The sequence below is a fragment of the Rhagoletis pomonella genome, unplaced genomic scaffold, assembly GCF_013731165.1.
Source record: "Rhagoletis pomonella isolate Grant_MI unplaced genomic scaffold, Rhpom_1.0 Rhpom_scaffold_00008, whole genome shotgun sequence".
Taxonomy (NCBI): Eukaryota; Metazoa; Arthropoda; class Insecta; order Diptera; family Tephritidae; genus Rhagoletis; species Rhagoletis pomonella.
Window position 1 is genome coordinate 19632288 of NW_023458562.1, and position 21823 is coordinate 19654110.

General features: G+C 33.7%; 1 protein-coding gene across 1 annotated transcript in view; it reads left to right on the forward strand.

Annotated features, from left to right (window-relative positions):
- Nucleotides 1-21823, forward strand: part of LOC118744326 (UNC93-like protein) — a 45731-nt gene that overhangs the window by 14000 nt on the left and 9908 nt on the right. Inside the window, exon 2 of the mRNA XM_036477242.1 lies at nucleotides 19748-20256. Within this exon, the coding sequence (XP_036333135.1) occupies nucleotides 19778-20256 (479 nt within the window). The 5' untranslated portion in view covers nucleotides 19748-19777. The remainder of the gene's footprint in view (nucleotides 1-19747; nucleotides 20257-21823) is intronic.

Consider the following 21823-nt stretch of genomic DNA (forward strand, 5'->3'; position numbering starts at 1 on the left):
TTTATTTTATTTTATTTTATTTTATTTTATTTTATTTTATTTTATTTATTTTTTTTGTATTCTATTTTTTTAACTTTTTAATTATTTAAATTAAATTTTTTTTTTGTTCTATTTTTTATGTATGTTTTTAAATTTATTTAATTAATTTTATTTTATTATATTAATTCATTTATTTTTGTTTACTTTTAAAATTTAGTTCCAAATAAATAGTTATTCTCTCATTTTCAAGCCAAAGAAAAATTAGTTTTTTTTACATCGCTTAACTACTATGCATTCTCACTCTTGTGCATCTCCCTTTCGATCCCTAAACGAATATCCAATTATCTGAAAATGTGCAAAAATGCTTGGTTACTAATTTATATAGCCACTATAAATTCTTTGCTTGAAATGTTTAATCCCCTCTAGCACATGTTCACACCAACTGCTCAACCATCCATCTACGAATATTATTCCAGCACTTATTTTGACATACATACATACATACAATAAACCTTATCTATTTCCCTCTATGCTTGCAGTTTTACATTTATACAAATATATGCGCGTGATTTCACTTGAAAGTCTGACATTTTCTTACAAACCATGCTGTGAAATCCGTAAAAATCCTGCCAATGATACGATTCGCTGCGATAGTCAATCAACGCTAAGCAAATGAGCGTAAAGTGTAGTAAAATGATGTCAATTTTGGTGCTGGTGATGAGCTGGTTACAAGACGAGAATTCGAAAAAGCGCGTTGGGATAGACATTGGAATTTTTGCATGCATATCTGCAAGAAGAATTGATATGCTTGGCTGCGTGACTTAAGCAAAAAGTGAAAATTCCACAAATGACGAAAAAGAACGCAAGCGCTTTATTCTATACACATTTGTATATGTACTTGCATGCATCCACAGCTGAGAAGCACTAAAGAGCAGAAGCCAAAGGGTTATACAAGTAAACGATTATGTTACCAAACATTGAAGACATAAAAACCTAACTCGAAGAAATTTGCTAAAAAATTCAACAGTGAGTTGCCAGAACACACATTTCTTGCATTTGACTTGCAAAAATTCTAACACAGACGGGATATGACACTCTTTCGAGAATGTCTTGAATGTTAGCGTGAACACTTCAATAACAACTTCGCCAAACACACAACAGCTGCATACTATTAATTTCATTCGATCTTTTGCTTTTGCTAAGCGCACAAATCATTTGAAATTGCCAAGTCAAATAAATAATTTAGCGCGTATCCAACTAAAAGTCGGCCGGGGCGTATGAGTCACATTGCCATGCCATTAAATGATTTTTAGGGGCTTCGACCTGCGATTAACTTGCGCTTTAGCCTCATTCACCTCGGCGAATTCAATTTGAATAAATTTCGGTTAACATTTTTTCAGCCATATAACACACACGCATGCACACATTTGCAGTTATTTTAGTAAATTCCATATAATACATTTTACACGTTTGTTTGTGTGTTTTTATGCGGCGATTCCATGGAAAAACCAACAGATATTAGCATTTGATACTTATTTACAAACACACATGCACTTTTACATAGTAAATAAAATGCACGCTTTTATGATTTTAATTTTTTCCACCATTACAGCTGCCTTTGTGTTGCGCTGAAAAGTAAGCCAAAGGCGCTACTATCCAGCTAAGGAATTTAACACCAAACAGTATTGCATTATTATGCTTGGCGGAAAGATGAAGGACATACCATTCCGCAGCACAGTTTTCACTTTTCATTTTCACTTTACTTGCTTTTACATTGCTTTCGTGTACACACTTACATACACATGTACATACATACATCTGTGTAGAGACTGTACACAGCTGAGTAACACAGTCGAATTGTGCGAACGGATTATGTTAAATTTTTGGCTGTGAAACTACAGCAAAAGTTTGTTGCAAAAGTTTTTACAATTTCTGGTTACATTTGGTGCACTCGTTTTGTTTCATAAAACTTTTCATTTATGTAACACGAATTTTCTTAATTTAAAATTATTTTTAAGCATTTTTTCTACAAAGAAATACAATGCGTAAAAAATAGAAGAAAAGAAGTACCTTATTTTTTATGGTCACCGAAGCCACACAAAAAAAGTGCCGCGGTTCTGGGTTCCGACCGTCTTTTTTTATGAAATTTGATGCGCTGAACATGTAACTGAAGTCCGTTTTGCTCCATCCCGTCAGCATTTCTTACGAACTCAAAAGAACCGTGCCTGTTAAATAATCTCCGCTATGTGTTTTTTTAGGCTAGGAAAAATTTCCGAAGGGATGAGGCAAACCGGTCTTCAGATTCTGCTCAGCGCTTAGATACATTAGGAAAGCATAGTCTAGTTTCCGAACCTCGACACTTTTTTTGTGTGGCTGTGTGTGAAGTTATCACTGAAATACTTTTTAAGAAAATCGCTTACTTACTTGAGCAATCATAAGTCACGGCACATATTGCCGCTTTAAAAAGGAGCTTGAGCTCCCACTCGATTTTCAGCACAAATTCTTGAGTTTAAGCTAACTTCACCAGTGCTAAAATTTCGGCTAAAATCAGATTTTCTATTGCAATAATGGTGGTTCGAGCACCTACAATTGCATCCTAGTATATTCATCTTCTTCCAAAATCCATTAACTCGTCTTCAGTTCACCCTCAGTTTTTTCATTTTTAAAAAGAAAAAAAAATTCACCCGTAAACAGTTTTTCAGTAGCAGCTCTATTCAAGTAAGCGTCCCCAAAATAATGGCTGAAAAATAAAATTCATGATTTTCTTGCATTCTTTTTGGCATATCACTCATTTCGTAACTTAATCTTGTTATTTTTTTTTTGTTTTTTTTTTTTATATGTATTTGTGCCTCCCCATTACTCAGTCCTTTAATATGTCGCGCTACTGTCGGCTGCGTTACCAACCATTTAGTTAAAAGAAATGTTGCATTATTCTTTTTTTATTTTCGTTTTCATTTCGGCGCTTGAATAAAACCTGCATTTGCATGCGTATATGTATATGCGCAGGTATGTGTGTACATATGTATATCAGTGATGGTCAAATGAGGCTTTTGGATGTCACTAATCCTTTCATTTAATGGTTCTACTTACTAAGTTGTAAAAAGCGGTTAATCGGACTCGAAACCGGTTCACGTCCCTGGTGTGCAATATATGTACTTAAGGTAAAGGTATTTACTTACTTTCACAGCACTAAAGCCTAAGTATTAAAATATTTAAGCACGAATTTACTTTTACCTAACGAAATACTGCATAAAAATTATTTCGGTACTTTTGGCTTCATTAAATACTGTGTACAAGAGTAGTGCCGAGAATTCCCGAAGCAGACCCCAAAATAAACCCGAATATGCTCTAAACTTCTCAAAAATATTCCCAAAGATCTTGAAAAATTAGACATGAAGGATCCCGAAAAACCTCGAAAGAATCCAGTAAAATTGGGAAAAAATTCCAATTCCCCGAAATCCAAAAAGTAAAACACAAATAATGCCGAAAAGTCCCGCAAAAAATCCGCGAAACTTTTGAAAAGTTTCAAAGAATTCCAAAAGTAATGCAGCATTTCATAATATTATCAATTCCGGAAATGTCTTGCGATGATTATAAATTAGCGTTTCGATTTTTAGCATCTCTTAATTACCTAAGTAATTAACGAGCAGTTGGCGGTTTGGTATCCCAACAGGTACTTTAAACACAAAAGTATGTAAGTATACCCCAGCAAACATTTGGAGTCATAAATGAGTCTTTAAGGAGTCACATTTCGGAGCCTTTGTGCTCATAATGAGCTCATTTAAGAGTCCGAAATGAGGGTGTTTCCCTTCCTGCGAAGGTCGACCTATATGAGCTTAAATTCATACATCAAATGAGCCTCAATATGTGTCATATTGGACTCTTATTGGCCTCATATACGGCTCATTTTGGACTCTTTTTGAAGCTCTTAAATGACTCTTATTGGACTCATAAATGCCTACTTTCGGAGCTCATTGTATGCTGTTCTGTGATCTTATTGGCTTTATTCTTCAACTCTCTTAATGAACTTACTTTAGAGCCATGTTAGCAAGGAATTCATTTCAAATACTGTTGGATATTTATATACAAACCTCTGCGCATACATATATACATATGTTCATATATTGCAGCATTCATGTAATAGCAGTTGCTGCAGCTAAATTTTGTTTATTTTTCCTTCCTAATTATTTTTCATATCTGTATAAACAAGTTTAGATACAAATTTCTAGTCGTTATTGTTTTTATACTGGCACAAAGTGCTGGCTCAAAACTTGGATCATATATGACTCCTAAAAGATTCATATAAGAGTAAAAAAATGTTTGTTTTTGAAACTCATATTTCTTACTTACCTAGGACTCCTTTCCGACTCATATATTCTGAGCGCTCAGAATATGTTTGCGGGGCCATCACTGGTACATATATGTAAGTGTTTATAAAGGTATATACATATGTATATGTACATGCAAAATTGTGCCCCAAATATTTCAACCGCATGCATTTACATACAAGCTCGCCACCTTGATTTAAAACAAAAGCGCATTTTTATATGCAGCATTATCTGGCTCTGCTGCGGCAATAAACAAGTTTAGTTTAAAACGTGAATACCGTTTTGAGAGTTTGTGTGTTTTCTTTTTTTTTTTTGGTCATGAATAAGTTTCTAAATTAAAAAGTATTCTCTTCTGGCTTTTCCTCCTTACATCCTTTACTAGTTGATATTTCATACGAATTATTCTGGCTTCATTCTAATTTAAATATTTATATTATTTCACCTGCATCAAATTTAACTTTAGTTTTTAGCAATTTAGACTGATTTGTTGTACAGCTTATATTTATATAGTCGCTATACGAAACCACTATTAGTAGTCTGCTTAGTTAATTAGTGCCCTAGTTAGTTAGAAGTTGGTTATTTTTTTGTTGTCCAAATTAGAAGTTTTTATGTTTTTAAACATTTATTCTTTATAATTCTGATTACACAGTTAAAAAAGGTTCCTGCATATTGAATCGACGCGCTGAATGCGAAACCGAGACATGTTAGTCCCCACCACGTCAGGTTCGAGGTCATTTCAAGGTCAAGTAGGAAAAAATTCATTGAATAAACCTGAAAATTTATATATATGGGGCCTCCATAGTGTCAGGTTCGTGGTCATTTGAGGGTATAATACGACAAAAAAAGTATTCAAAACATTTTTTTTTTGTTTTTTTGTTTTTGTTGTCGCTGAATCCTAATATGGAGTTCCCTTGATTCATCAAGATCATGTACAGGTCATGCCAAGGTCAAATTCAGAAGAATTTTATTGAACTTTCAGGTTTATTCAATCAATTTGTCCCCACTTGACCTTCAAATTACCTCGAACCTGACGTGATGGACGCTAACCTCTAAAACATAGGGATATAGACGTTTGTTTCAAAAGGCAGAAACTTTTTTCTTTGTAAACCTTTGTTATTAATATTTTACTTCTAAGTGGACTTTGTTACTTTTATTCAACTCAAAATTGATTACACAAAAATAGTCCAAAATTTAGTCAGTCTGGTTGACTGGCTCGGAATCATATTTATGACGAAAGAAATACTCATTTTAGACTCATAAATTCTGAGCACTCACAAATTGTTGAAAGGGACAAAACAAATCATGACTCAAAAAAAAAAATTTGCCGCTTGTTAACGTTTTTGTATACGTACATACATATACATAAGTACGGGTATGCATGTTACAAGTGCGTTAAATGCTCATTTTCATAATCGCTTGACTGCTTAAGTGTGCTTGACTTGTAATGTAGCTGTGAAATGATTAAACCAAAATTTAATTACCTACTTTTTTTTTAATTTTGTAGGCTTTTATCTACCAAAAAAGAGCAGTGGTGCTGTGTGATGTTGTGTGTTTCTTTTTTTGAATATTTATTATTGCTGAAGAAGGCGGTTAAAACCCCAATATTTTGGGCTACTTTATGGAACATTCCACAACACAACATTCAGCCCCTTTTAAGGCTTGACGTAATTAAGTTTCGCCCGAAAATTACACAAAAATATTTTGTTTTTACTACAACGGCCAGTGGACAGTAAAATTTTAAATTTTACTAAAGTTTGTGTGTATTTCATCTGATCTTGCTTGTTATCAGCAGCAATTTTGGGCCCGGAACAAAATTAGCAGCACACATTATGGAAAATTGTTGTAAATATGCACATACATACGTATATTTGTGTTTCATGAAATGATATTACCCACAGGCTTGCATTAGTGTCAGTGCCTAGTAAAAAGTACTTTTATGGCTATTATCATTATGCGTTCGTACATGGCTTGCACGCCCACGAGATCAGAATTTCATATGCGAATATTTATGCTCAGACACATTTGCGTATATGCACATATTCATATATGTATACATTTAATGCGCCATTCCAAGCTAAACAATTATTTACGTTGCACGTTACATATGTATGTATGTAAAACAGTGTATGCTCCCATTTTACATGGCTTTCATTTCCGTCTACTCCTTCATTCTATTATTTAATCAAGTAAATAGTAAGTTATTTACTCTTCTAAATTTTGTTTTGTGTAGCTATTTATTTGCATAGCAGTTTATGTTTCATGGTTTGTAGGCAATTGAGTCTATTAGCGAGCGTGGCAAAATTAAATGGGTTTTTAACTGAACGCGGGTTTGGATTAACTCATGGCACTCTTTTCTATTCGTTTGCGAACACACAACTACCATACTTATGTAAGTTTATGTCAGCAATTCATTATCCATGTAGATGTCATATTATTATAAGCTTTTACTCGGTAGAAATAGAACATTTCTATTTAAGGACCACTGGTGTTTGCAACTTGTTTTAATAAACGAGTATAATTTTGTAAAAGGTCATCGAACACACCACTCACTGCCTCTATGTATATTAACCACACGCATGGCTGTCGCCACTAAGTATATGTATTTTGGTTTATACATATGTATAGTATATTTATGTATACAGAAACGTCTTCCGGTTAAGTGAGTACGTACTCTAAAAGGGTTGGAATTAAAAAAAAACACCTTTATTCACTTGAATAGGCACACCGGTTTTCTCAAGATATGGGCTTATCTCATTTTGAAAAATAATGAACTTTAAAAGGAAAGCGATGAAAATAAAAAACATACCTTGGCTACTACAATGCTCTTTAAAATAAAAAACGGATACTGTTTTGATACACTTGAATTCGCAAAAGCACTCGTAGTATACTTCTGAGTATAGAAAAGCTTTTCGAATTGTACTTAAAGCCTTTTAAGCATTTAAAGCACATTTCGAACTAAATATAACAGAGCAATAATGGGCCAAGCAGGCGAATTTTCCACTGCAGAAAATGTATTAATTGGGGATTTCAAGCACTCAGGGCTTTGCAGGCCATCTGTTGGAAATAAAATTGTGAAAAAATGCAAATATTATCGACCTGAGTCCGACGCACGGCATTGGATGAAAATAATTAAAACACAAATGATATGTAGACAGAAATGGCAGAGGATCCTTTGCGAGGTCAGCGGCTTATAGTAGGCAAAAATTATAGTAAAAGGTTCTGTTAATTTTAAACGCTTAGAAAATTTCAGAAAAGAACATCGGGTAATGCAATACTTTAAGTATCACCCACGGAAATTTTTACGCCTTATATGTCTTGAAGAGATGACTTTCTCAGACAAAAAATTTAATTTTGCTCGCTAAAGGAGGATTTAATAATAATTTTCATGATATACGAAAGAAAAGAGTATTGCGATCTAAACCGCAATTTTTTTAATTTGGAGCAGTTCAGGTGAAATTTTAAGGTTAAAAAATTACGAAAAATAGCACAAAAAAAGTATATTGTCGGTATTTTTTCTTATAGACAAAATTCAAAAAAATATGCCAGCAAAATAACACGCCGATTAGTATCACAGGAGCTGTAATACGAAGATTGGAGCTAAACTTCATGAAAAGTGTTGGAAATTGGGTGTTTTAGGTTTTCAAGTCAGATAATTCATTTGATGATTGACATTTTCTCCTTCTGGCTATTTAAGTGGTAAGAAGCGAGTTGTCCTTGAATTATTTAAAATGCTTCTAGGGACATCTGTAATCACAAGATATAACAGCTTAAGTTGAAAGGTTAGCTTTAGTATAATGCACCATTCCGTTTATTATTTAAAGCACAAGGCAACTTTTTATGGTGCTTGATTGGAAATATTGGTGAAGGCCAATGGAATTAGAATTTATATTATTTCCTAATGTTTTTTCAATGTCATACGCAATCGTACTCCCCGAATGGTACATTAAACTAAAGCCAACCTCCCGCATCTTCAAGAAAAAAAAAGAAGAAAAGAAAAAATGTGCCTATTCAAGCGAATCAGAGTGTATTTGTTTATTTTATTTTTATTTATTTTTTGTTGCTTTGGCTTCGACGACAAGCGTGTAAATCGAAAAATTTTGCGATAGCGAATATAAACTAAATTTTAGGGTAACATTCACACATATCATCTTGACGCGTGTATGGCAATAAAAAATATTTTATGTGATAATAAAATTCGAAGCGAGTAGGGAAATGGCAAATTTATAACGCAGCGACACGTTTTCGAAATTTAATTTTTGGGACAGAAATTCTTTAAGAGCATCCACATACACATATAGATCAGTTTATTTTCACAAGATATTATAATTGTAATGAAAAAAATCCAACTTTAACAAGGAACGATAACAACTTTTAAGTAATTTTTCCAAAATCAACCTACTAGTTAATGTTGAAAATCGATTGATAAATAAGCAACTTTTGAATGGTCAAATGAAAATGTGTAATAATTTTTGGTATGAAATATTAGCAAGAAATAATTTTACTCATACGCCATATCGTACATATTCGTGCATGGCGTATGAATAACATTTTCCTTGTTGAAGTTTGAATTTTTTTTCATTCGTAATGAAAACTTGAAATACAAAGGCAGAAAAGGAGAGATGTGTGCCTGTTTAAATGTAGTTGCTTATAAAAGTCGAGTGCTTTTAGCATGTAGCAAAATTAACAATTTGAAAATTTCTTTTGAACCCCTAAAAGCTGCTTTATATTAAAACGGGAATAATAAACATTGTTTTTAGTATTTTTCTGTATCAATTGCAATTTACATGTCTTTGGCAAAAATTTTATAAAATTCCCTCTCAAAATCAGTGAACGCTTAGGTAAATATAAAGCGCATAATTTTTTGGCAGCCACCTAGGCTCGGAAAATATATATCAGATTGCCAATGCCAATGATGTCAACTATATTTAAGCCTACCTACATATGTACATAAATTCAAATTTAATTTTCTCTTCTCAAAATATTATTTGATATTACCCATACGTACTTACATACAAATATAAGTAGGTACATATTTCATTTCACAAATGATTGAACAGTCCGGAACAACATTTACACCATCGAGTTCATCGATACAATTATTCACATCCAATATACGTATGTATGTGTATCTACATTTGTATGTGTGTGGCCGAACTGTCAGCATAATGATATTCTGAAAGCATATCAGTAATGGCGACCACATAAATTAAGCGCACTGACTGAAAGGCAGCAACCACAAACTAACCCAAATATGTCGCTACTTAGATGACATGCAAATTCGGCATTTGACTGCTACTTCAATCGAGTGAGTGAGGGCTGTAGGGGTCATGAACGAAATTGGCTCGAAATTACTGAAATCGTGCAAATTGTATCATGTAGTGGGCATGGCATACAACAATACACAAAAGCAGCAAACAAACATGCAATTATACTATATATGTACATTAAACTGCATCACTCCACATGTAAAAAAAAAAATCGGTACTATTTTTCCATTGGAATTATAAGTTCTATTATATTTTAAGAGGTCCACCAAAATATTTCGAAAAAATATTAAGATTTAAGCGAGCTGGAGCGATTTGAAAATACCTCTAAAAAATGGAGTTTTGTATGAGTAAAAATAGTTTCTTAACGATTTTTTTTTTAAATCCACTTCAATGACAAAACGGTTTAAGCTTAAAAAATTTGGATAAAGATATTAAAAAAAAATTAGAAAAAATGGAGTTTTTTATGAATGAAAATAGTTTCTTAAGATTTTTTTTTTTGAAAAAATTCTCTCAAATGACAAAATGGTTTAAGTTTAAAAAATTTGTATAAAGATATTAAAAAATATTTTTTTTTTTTAATTTGAACGTAAATCTTGATATTTTTCCGAAATAATCCCGGCGGAAAACTGCAACTTTATTTTTGTTTATGCAGCCTAATGTACACATATGTATATGTATATACATAAATAGATGCATATGGGTGTTTGCTTGTAAATCATATGTTTTGGGTTACAACAAAACAGTGCAGATATGGCATCTGATTTAATTTGCCTAAAATATGATACTGTTCGTGGAATTTCAATAAAAATAAACACAAATGTACTGGCTATGCAGTATATTGCCAGTCAAGTCAGTCAATATCAGGCGCATACGCTAATGTATTGTATATGTATATTTACATGTAAGTCAGTATTTGAAGTGTAACCAAACGACAAAGCGGCGATAAGTGAAATATCTCTAAATATGATTTATGTATTGTGCATTTGCGATATGTGAGCCTATGCGACACATCTAATATAATAAATTTTATTGAAATCATATATGTAAATAAAACTAAATTTCTTTTCCTAAAAGTATCTGTGAAATTTATCAGCACTTCACTAAATTACAACCCGTCTGCACTGGCTTACTGCCAAGTCATTACTGTTGCATAATACGAAAATCTACAAAATTGCACATTGAAAGCCTTAAATTAAACAAGATATTTAATAATTTATGTTGCATGCATGCATTTTACTAAATCACATCGAAAATACGATTAGGCAAATTTATTTTATTACTGCTCGCTGCCTACAAATGGTTTTGATTAAAGTATAAATAAATTAGTATACAAAAAAAACGAAAAGCAAAGACCGCCTTAACGCCAACGGTTCATTGTACCAGTGACAATGAAATTAGAGGTCACATTTATGCAAGTCAAAGCATTTAAGCGTGTAATAAATTTAGGTACAAAGGCAGACAAATGTGACCTGCAAGCCGAAGTGCGAAGTTGCGAAGTCTGGCGTTACTTATACGCCCCGGTTGGCGCGTCACAAACTCTTAAAAAACTATAAGACACTACAAAACACTAAATCGCATTATTCAGCTACTAAATGGGGAAAAAATTGGTATTTTAGGTCAGCGCCAAAAGTGACTTTCAGCAGTTGTTGCCAGAGGTAGGCGAGTTCAGAGATTGCTATTCAATACACAGGTCCAGTGAAAATTGTATGCGAGTCTTTGAATACAAATCGCGAAAGAATGCAGTAGCCTACTTGGTGGCCGTGCTCTTTACCCTAATATCCTTTTATGTTAGTCTAAGGTATACAAATAGGCATAGAATTGCGAGGCTGGATCAGCACATATCTGACTATTAGTTAGTGGGTCTTTCTAGATGAGCTTATATTTGAATTGGTGCAAAAATTATTCTCACCTTACTTTCGCCAGAGTCACGCCAGGGATCGAGACAGCTGAATCCTTTCGTCTTTGATGGGTGGATATAGAACTCTGAGCCTAGGAGGTAACACTGCTTCCAGCTAGTACCTGTTCAGGCTTTCACTCCGGCAGTAGCCGGGCAGGAATTCACCGAAGATTAGCATTGAGGCCTCTTTATTAAGGTGGAGCGCAACCGACATGAGAAGGCATCACGATGTTGTCAAAAGTGCGGTATCCACTTAGAACTGGCTCGCCAAGTTTCATGTATTTTCTCAACAACGTTTTCGACGAGATTCTAGCCGTTTACTTTCGACCATCCATTTTTGGAGGCCAAAATCAGGTAGTCATCTGAGTATGAGATCACTGAAACTTCTGATGACTGAGGAAACTTCGAGATTGAATTTGGCATGGACACAAGTTCCTTTTTTTCATAGCTTCGCAAATATTAATTTGTCATGCATTTCTTAAATATCAAAATCTTGAGACAAATACTATGTTTACTCAATCTTAATATTTGCACAGTTTTTAGTGTTTAGTTCCTTCTTTCTTTCTTTCTAAAAACTAAATAACTGTTTTTTGCTCATCACTCAACCTCCAGCCGCTCCAACAGCTGTGCTGCAAAAGTTGCGCATACATACAACTTTTCAGCTAATCGATTGAGCGTATATTTCAATACATATGTAATTCTTTAATCACTTATGCATGCAAAGACACAACTAAACAATCAAAAAGTTTCGTAGCTAAACTCTACGAGAGTTGCCTTCACCACGATGTTAACTCGACAAAAACAAATTCATTGAGAAATCGAGCGCACTTGTATCGTATATGTTGTCAGCTGTCGCAAATGGCATTCGTCTTAACCAACACACATTTTCACTTAAAAAGAAATCTTCAATCCACAGTTCGCTGGTCATTAACATAATGCATACCATAAGCTAGTTGTCGCTCATACTATTTATTTTCCTAATATTTGGTTATTCTTCTCGGTTTCTGTAAATGTTTGCAATTTTTCTTTTGATAGAATGACCACTTGATACACATACAACAAATAAACGCAAAATGACTGATCTAAAGTTAATTACAATTTAGCTTGCATGTTTATACATACATATGTAGATATGTATGTATGTATGTTGTCAATATTCATGTTGAGCACCCTGTGGGGAAAATCTCTAGTTCTGAACTGGTGCGCTTCTAGTACATTTAGACCCAGTACTGGTTCGCGATGAATCTCTTTTGCATGCAAGCAACTGGCGAATTTAACATGGCGATGTCCTAGGAAGTGTCAATTGCTCCCCGCTGCATCCCTTTTTCGATAGTTCCGAACTAGTACTAAATTCTATAGTTCCGAACCAGTTCTAAAATCGACAGACGAAAGAAAAAAGTATCATGATTTTTCAATATTTTTGGTTCTTCCGTGTGTTCGATTTTAAGTTATTTTGGAAGAAATGTATTTTCAATTTGAAATTAACTTTGTTTGAATGATTGTAAGAAATGTACGTTTACATACCTTTAGCTGTAGCTGAGTTTGCTCGCTGTTATTTCTTAGATTCTAGACTGTCCCAAGATGTTGAAATGTTAACACAAATTTTAGTTTTGTATTACCAAGCTATGAAAAAGCATCTGCGAAGCACAGAATGGAAGCGTATTTGAACGAAAAAGCCGCTGAACACATATCTATGGAAAGTAAACAAGCCCCCCGCTGCATCCCTTATTCGATAGTTCCGAACTGGTTCTAAATTCGACAAATAAGATCTAGTTCGTTCTGCATCCCTTTTTCTATAGTTCCGAACCATTTCTAAATCCGTCACTTTAGATATAGATTTCTAGTCAAAAAGCTGAAAAAATTAGTCTTTTAAAAGTACCACTTTTCGCCGATTTTCGACTGGTGGGGATCTAGGTCCTATCGGACTAGTTTTGGCGATAAAGACCTAGTACGGAACTAGAAATTTGATTCACTAGTCCGCGGTTTGCCTACAGGGTGCATCTTTTGTGTGCGACAGTGCGTATGAGTGCTCTCGATTTGGCACAGTCAGTGTAGACATTTGAAAGCATTTGTATGTGAATCACATAACCGCTCATTCTTCTTCATTTTATTGTAATGGCTGAACATTTGTTCGTTCGTTTTCTTTGGCCTCTGCATGTGTACGTACGTATGTGTTTACTCACTAATTTGTTAATTTTGCCATTAAGCGTAGACAAGCTCAATGGTGTCATTTCCTTTCTCGCTTGATTTCTCAAATTATTTGTTTACTTTGCAGCTGCTCTCAATTTCTTACACATATCTACGTATGTACATGTGTGTCTGCAGTGTTGATTGATAGCGCCCTCAAATAATGGGATCTAAATACATATGAAAGAGGGTACGTATATGAATCCGAGCTTCGCGTATGCATGGAGTCTACCTATATACGCTTGTAAATATGTACATACATACCAATATGTGGTACAACCAATTACATACACGTTTTACTTTACTAATCAGGTGCAATATGTTTTGCTCAAGTGGGAGAACGATGTAGTTTGAGGGGCTTTTTATGGCATAATGCCCTACATTTTTTTCCCTTTATTTACATTAGTCGCTGAGAATTGTTTGCGTTTCTTCAAAATATTTTTTAATCTCAAACTCTTCAGATAGATTATTGGTAAATATAAATTCAACCGCTTGCCTGCTTTTTATGGCTTCTTAACAGTTTTTGCAGTTACCAGCCATAAAAATTGTGCTTGTTGAGTAAGTAAAAAATAACATCATAAACAAACAACGGTAAAACTGTCATCAGCCTCTGTTGTTCAAATTAATTTACTTCCGGCAAGTCAATAAATCATTGCAATTACTTTATTTATTTATTTATTTTTTTCATCTGGAAAAAGGTGTGAATGTACATATGTTTACACAATTGTACACATACACAGACAGATCGCGACAAAAGATATCACCTCAACATTTTGGCCAGTTTTCACTACATTTCTTTTGAAATCCAAATTCCACAACAAAATTCAGTAAAAATTGCCATATTTTTAATTATAATTTCTAAAAATATTTCTGCCATGCAGTTTTATAACCTTTTAAATTTTAGTTTAATAAATGCATGTTTGAAGTTGCTAGAAAGTTTTCTTGTATAGGAGGTAATTTTGTATATGGAAGAAAGTTCATAACACGCTCAGCAAAAAAAAGATCAAAAACCAACTTTTTTTAAATTTATTGTACCAAAGTTTGATACACTTAAACTGCATAGCAAAATGTTTTAAGAAATTCTACATATAGAGCTTTGTAATTTTGATGAAATTTTGTGAATTTTTTTAAATTTTTGTACAAAGTTTGATGTTTGGATTTACTTTTATAAAAAATTTAGAACATTCAATTAACAAAATAAGAGAAATCAAAAACGGTTAAAATATTGAAGTGCAATCGTTTTGCCGCAGACTGTATGTATCGTTGCACGTGGGTAATAAATTGCTGAATTTGTCAGCTGCTTTTGTAAACGCACATGCATTTCGTAATTAAATAGGAATATATTTTCAATTTGTTGTCTATGTATTTATAGCATATTAAATTCAATAACTAAATGCTCCCTCTCATCCACCAGTTAATTTATTTAAATCGTGATCCAATTATTTATTCTCTTATATGTGTATGAAAAAGTAGATATTTAAGCTATTCAACTACATACTCTTTTTGTTTAATATCCATCATACTGGGCACATGCTGAACTGCCATACAATAGATATTAATTGATAGCCTATTTGATTGTCAATCACCGTCATTTATTCCAACAAATAAAATGCATTTGTATGTGCTTTCGCCGCAGTAGGTCGGTTTCCAAAAAGCGTTTATTTTTGCTTTTATGAGTACAAATAAATTTCTTATGCACATACACATACAACGCTACGAAATTTTGTATGCATAAACTGCTTGTAAAGATGTGGTGTTAAATATCCAAAATGTCAATAATTTTACTTAACGACTATTAAGTAATCCTCACCAGTCAATAAGTAGGAGATAGCCAATTTTCAAAAGCCAAAAATCAACAGTCAACTTTAAATAGGCAATAGTTAAAAGCCAACAGGCAATCGCCAATTGTCAATTTCATATAGGCATCAATCAAAAGTCAATAGTCAATTGTTCAGTAGTAAAAACTCTACGCCAAAAAATTAATAAGAAGTTATTAATAGCTTGCAGTCAATAGTCAATTAACAATTTTGACTAGTCAATAGTTAGTCGATAGTCATTAGTCAATAGTCATCAGCCAACAGTAAATAATCAATAGCCAATAATTACCAGAAAATAGCTAATAACAAATAGTCAATTATCAGTAGTGAATTGTTAGTTATAAATACTCAATACGCTAGCTGAAAGCGAAAAGTTACTAAGTCCACTTTTCATGAAAACTCGTATTGTGATATAGCAAGCGGGAGAAATTAAAAATGTGTCATTTAAAACGGGGATTAAGGTACTAAAAAAATGGCTATAAGTTTTTTCCTCTCCTGTAAAATTAATAAAAAAAATGGCAAATTTTCGCTATAAGCTAGCTAGCTAGTCAATTATCTATGGTCAGTATAAAGAGATTCTAGGTATTTTTATGTTTGTATTGCTTAGGAAAGAAAATGAAACAAATGATCGCTTTCCTTTTGTGAACATCAGCTAAAACTGAAGTTCATAGCGTTGTTCCGTTGTACCAGCGCTACACAAAAATTATTTAGGTCACAGCGGAATTGCACTAAATTTTTATTTTTTTTATACAAAAGTTCGTAAAATTAAAGTACGTCAGTCCTGATGCTTATGTATGTGCACAAACTTTTATTTACCCTGTACGAAATTACACTTCACCCGCCGGTCTTTGCCACTTCCCTGCCGAATCTGCCCGCACTTAAAGAAGGGCGTGGCTGCCTTTTGGAAGTAAGAGAATGTACATTTGGTAGCGGAACTACTTCTTAGCCGCTTTGCCATGTAAGGTATGTAGAATGTAGCGCGCCGGCACATTATTTTGCAACTCAGACAGTAAGACGTCATCGGAGGTTTCATTTTGTGTTTTACTAATAAGTAGATGGACATTGGTCATGACGACAATTTTGCTACTAAAAGCTTAAAGATAACGTGGATTACCTCGTAAAGTGCTTACGTGTTTTCCCAGTGGGTACAATCGCAGCAGCATAGTGCATGCATACCTTAATGGCGCCCGAAAGCACGCCACAATCGAAACAAAACTAAATTACCTGCAAGTTACACTGATTACTGACTGATTGTTGACACGACAAACAAAATTGAATACCTCAAGTGTAAACAGGCAGGCACACGCACCAATACACAGCCAAGCACATTTACTTGCGCTAAATTCTGTGGAAACGGCTGTCGAACATCAAATTGAGCACACGAGCATCATATCATCATGGAATGGATGAATCTTGACAAACACATGTCTGCAAGTACTTGTGCATGTGCGAGACATGCGTTTGTACTTGGTTTGCATTTAGAAACAAATTAATTAAATATTATCGTCTTATTTACATTAAGTCTTTGCTGATGTTTTCAAATTGATGTCGAGTTGTTGACTTTACATTCTGCGTTGCGCTTTGCTTTGCTAGGTTGCGTTGTCATTTTGCAATGACATCCAATATCAAGTCAACCCAGAAACCAGTTTCAATTGAAAATTTAAGTGAATGACATTCACTCTGTACCTACAAGCGAGGGAGTTTGAGCTGCAAAGCAATAACATTGCTGAAATTTCTATACTAAGTACCTATGTATATATGTATTTTTTTTGATAAACTTTGGGGTTAACTGGAATTCTAATTTTAACTTGAACTACTCAAAGGAGTTAGTGTCAAAAATATCTACAATGTGTCGCAAAAAATGAGTTTCTTTTGATATCATTAAAAAGTATGTTATTTTTGTAATGGTATACATAGGTATGAGCCGTTTATTTGAAAGTGGCATAAGTCACTTTTTCAAAAAAATTTTATTAATGATAACACCAATTAGAATTTAATGGTATCGGTTAATTTGAAAAAAAAAATTATAAAAAATTGCATTGAAATTTTGCGGTTTCTTTCAAGAGAAATTTTACTAATGAGCGGTATAACGAAAATGTTTATTTTGAAAAAGGCATAAGTCACTTAAAAAAATCTAGTTAATGATAGCATTGAGCCGAGCAAAGGTCAGTTTGGCACAAATATAGTAAAACTGCGTTTTCAGTTTCTTTCTCTGGCGTCAAGGAGTTATTTAAAAGGACTTTGAAATTTCAAAGATTTCATTAGTTCCACAAATTCAGTGTATAGAATAACAATATCATAGCATACCAAATAAAATATAAAATTCTGTGGAACTGGTATTGAAAATGGCCTCCTTGAGTATCCTTGCAAATTTGCAGTGTTTATTTTTGAAAAAAATATAGGTTCAGGATTAAAAACATTTAAAAAGGCATTTTCAATATCAATTCGTCCTTGTGAACCAAAAAAAATCAATATTTTTAACTTCCAAAGAATTTATCTTTTTTTGTTACCCACATTGTTAGTCGAGATGGGAATGTTACTCATACGCCATGTATGTACGTTCGATTTTAACTTTCCCATGATAAATGGTAGATCCAATATGGATCAGAAATTTTTAATTTTAAAAATCTGATTCCAGATTCGCAATCAGCCATCTTAAGAACCCCTGACGGTAAAGGTTTAATCGAATTTAAGTGATTTTAATTTTCTGACCGTTATATTGGGTCCGCCATTTGACATCTTGTAAATCAGCGACCCCAAGACCCCTCAGGTAAAAAGTGGCAAGTGAATACAAGGATTTTTTTAAAATACGTCCACCATTATTGAATCCACCATTTTGAAATTTGAAAATCGGACTTTAGATTCGTAATTAGCGATCCTAAAAACATTAAAAAATGTCATAACCCAAAATTTTTGCCTCAATTTTGTTAAGAAATTAATAAATATATTTGCTTATTTCAGAATTCAGCGTCTTTTACCCAGCACAGTAATGACGCCATTTTGAATTTTAGATTCTGCCTCTTTGCAATCGAAATGGTATTAGCTTACGGGTAGTTAGACTTACTAGAGGTTTACTTTAGTTGCTCAGAATTTTGGGCCGAGCTCTGGGCCGCTTGATGTGAAACGTCCCATTTTTATATAAACATATACATAGTGCAAGAATTGCACGTTTAAAGTAATAAGAGTATAATCATCAATTTTAGTAAACCACTGTTTTTTAACTTTTTCTGCCATAATTTTTCTGCCACCTTTTATGAGAATGAAAAAAAATTTAACAAATTTATTTTGCAGTCGCCATAAAATGTCGCGAGCAACTAAAGTGGAACAAAAAGGCCATTGACTTGTTCCATTTATAACTACATTTGCGCTGATACATTTAGTTGTACCATTGGAGGGAGAACGAAAACAACAAGCGAACGTTGGCCAACTGCCATGGCTCGCAACCAAGCTACATACATACATAAAAATATACAGCAGCACTAAAGCCAAATCGATTTATGGCTTGATATTTTTGTTTTAATCCCAACCTGGGCTTAATGGCTTGGGGCTGCTCCGCACAAAATGGAATTAAATGTGTTTGGCTAAAGGCGATAAGAATCAACTGGTGCTGATAAGCGTTTAAGACAATGTTGGCATATTGCCCATCTCTGTAACAGTTATATATGTATAAACAAGTAATTTTTAAGCAAAAAACAAAACCGACTTCAGTTCTCATCTAAAAATGTAGGAGAACCGTTATTTTTTCATGATCCAATGATCTGATCTAAACCAGATTATTATGGGATCGCCTCTGGGACACTACCTTTCCGATGCAAAATTATCGAAATCGGTCGACGTGGTCCAAAGTTATGTGGTAGCATACATTAAAAAATAAAAATAAAAAATATTCCGACGAACTGATAACCTCCTCCTTTTTTAGAAATATATAGATATATATACATATATTTTTTAAATCGTTTTTTGTTGCTAAAAATTACTTTTAATTATTTTAAATGCTGCCGCTACAACCACCAACTTTAAATTGAAAAAAAAACGAATTAAAATCACTAACCTGGGAAAACTCTGAAATCACCTTTCTTTGTACAATCCAGACTTTCGGCAAACTTTGGTCACATCGATTAATCACAAAAAAAACTAAAAATGTCGTATAGTGTTAGTATAGAAATTATTGCCTTCAAAAACACCTCTTCCTTCATTTAAATTAATTTTTATTTTTGTATGCTTGCTTCTAAAAATACCAACCCTCTTTTATCCTCCTCTCGCACTTTTCAGCTCTAGCAACACTATACAATTTTACCTGCCATGGGCAATTTGACCTCCACGAACACCGCATCAATGGATATCAGTCCGCATGCTGCCGACCATCAAAACCGCAATCACAGACACAGCTACAATGTCACCGAACAAGTGAGTGATGATGAGTCGCCTGATAATCACAGCAATAACCCCAACAACAACATCGGCAACGTAACAATCAGAGTCAATAACGGATTGAGCAATGGCAGCGGCGCCAGCGGTAACGCTAATGGAAATGGCACCACAGCAGCCGGCAATGGTGTAGCGAAAGTACCGCGTTCATATGAGCCACGCGAGCAGCGCATCATCACCAAGAATGTAATCGTTATCGGCCTGGCATTTATGATACACTTCACTGCTTTCCATGGCACTTCGAATTTGCAGAGCTCAGTAAATTCGGACAAGGCGTTGGGCACCACAACGCTTGCTGTCATTTATGGCTCGCTGATTTTATCCAATATATTTCTACCGATGACAGTTATAAGGTAAGAGCGGATGTGAAATGCCAATGTACATAACTACATATGTATATGTAGTTACTAACAGACATGTATAGATAAGTCAAATGGTAGTTATTGATTTAAGCGTTTGCGAGGTGGGTGTTTGTGTTCGTAGTTAATGGTTATGGATAGTTGCTGGTATTTTTCCAGTTGAAGCTATACATTTGCGATTCGAGTGTGCTAACATACATACATACATCTGTACTAACATACATACCTACAAATGTACAATGCAACAAGCATTTTCATGTGAAAAAATAATGAAATTTAATGCCCCGCGTTGTAAGTCGCCATAACAGAAGAGGAAAAGAATAATTTGTATCTGTAGGATATTACTTGAAAAACTAACGAATGAGACTGCCTACAAAGCGAACGAAGTGTAACTGAGGATATATCGCACACTGTCTTCAAAAGAGTCACAACTCAAAATTTGGCATTTTTGAGATTATGCGCTAAAAATGTATGCAGAGCTTTTATTTACCTTTCAGCAAAAGCTGGAGCAAATTTTTGTTATAATTTATTAAAAAAAAAAACCTAAGGTAAAGTCGCCCTTGCCCACATGATTATCATGTTGTGACTCTTTTGAAGACGGTGTGCGATATATGCGCTGCCGGCAAAAAGTATTGGCACAGCAAATTTTTCACAATATATGCAACACTTTTTTTTAATATTCTTCCACCATTTTTTTTTTTTTTTAAATGGGTCAATCTATAACAAATAACATAAAAAATATAATTCCCAAACTTTGAGCAAAACTCACGAAAATTCAGCAAATTGTCAACTTTTTAATCAGATTTTGAAAATTTACATACAAATTTGCTGAATTTTCGAGAGTTTTGCTCAATGGTTAGGAATTATATTTTTAGGTTTTTTGTTGTAGATTGAACCATATTTTTATAAAAAAAATGGCGGAAAAATTAGCTGTGCCAATACGCTTTGCCGGCAGTGTAGTTTTTTTTTTCAATAAATAAAAATAAATCTTATTTCTTTTTCGCGCTACTTCTAGGACATGTGTATAAGAAGTTGAAAATTTTGTAGCAATATACATATTTTTGCTGCTAATGATTCATGTAGTCGAAAAGGGTTACCTTTTCATTCTCCACGCACTTGATTTATGTTCAGCAGCATTTCAATAAAACGAATGCCCAATTTCCGTAATGAAAGATTTTTTCTTTGCATTGCGTGAGAAATAAATCGGTTTGTACGAGTACCTACGAAGCGATAATTCCACCGTACTTAGTCCATTTAATTTATCCATTTATTCGCCTCTTTTCAGTGTTTCAATTTCCCATATTTTTCATGGAAATACAGCAATAATAAATCTTCCGAAAGGTGTCGAAGAGTTAAAACAAAAGAGTTCAAGCGTAGTTTTTATATTTATGCAGGTCGCCTTGTGCAGTGTGTTTTTTTTAGCGAATAAAGCAAATAATTTAAGATAACAAAAGGTTAAAGATTTACAGAGAAATTAAAAAAAATCGAAATCGAAAATTTGTATGAGGAAGTCACTTTAAACTTATTCAATTTAAGTTTGCCTATTAAATTGTATGCATTT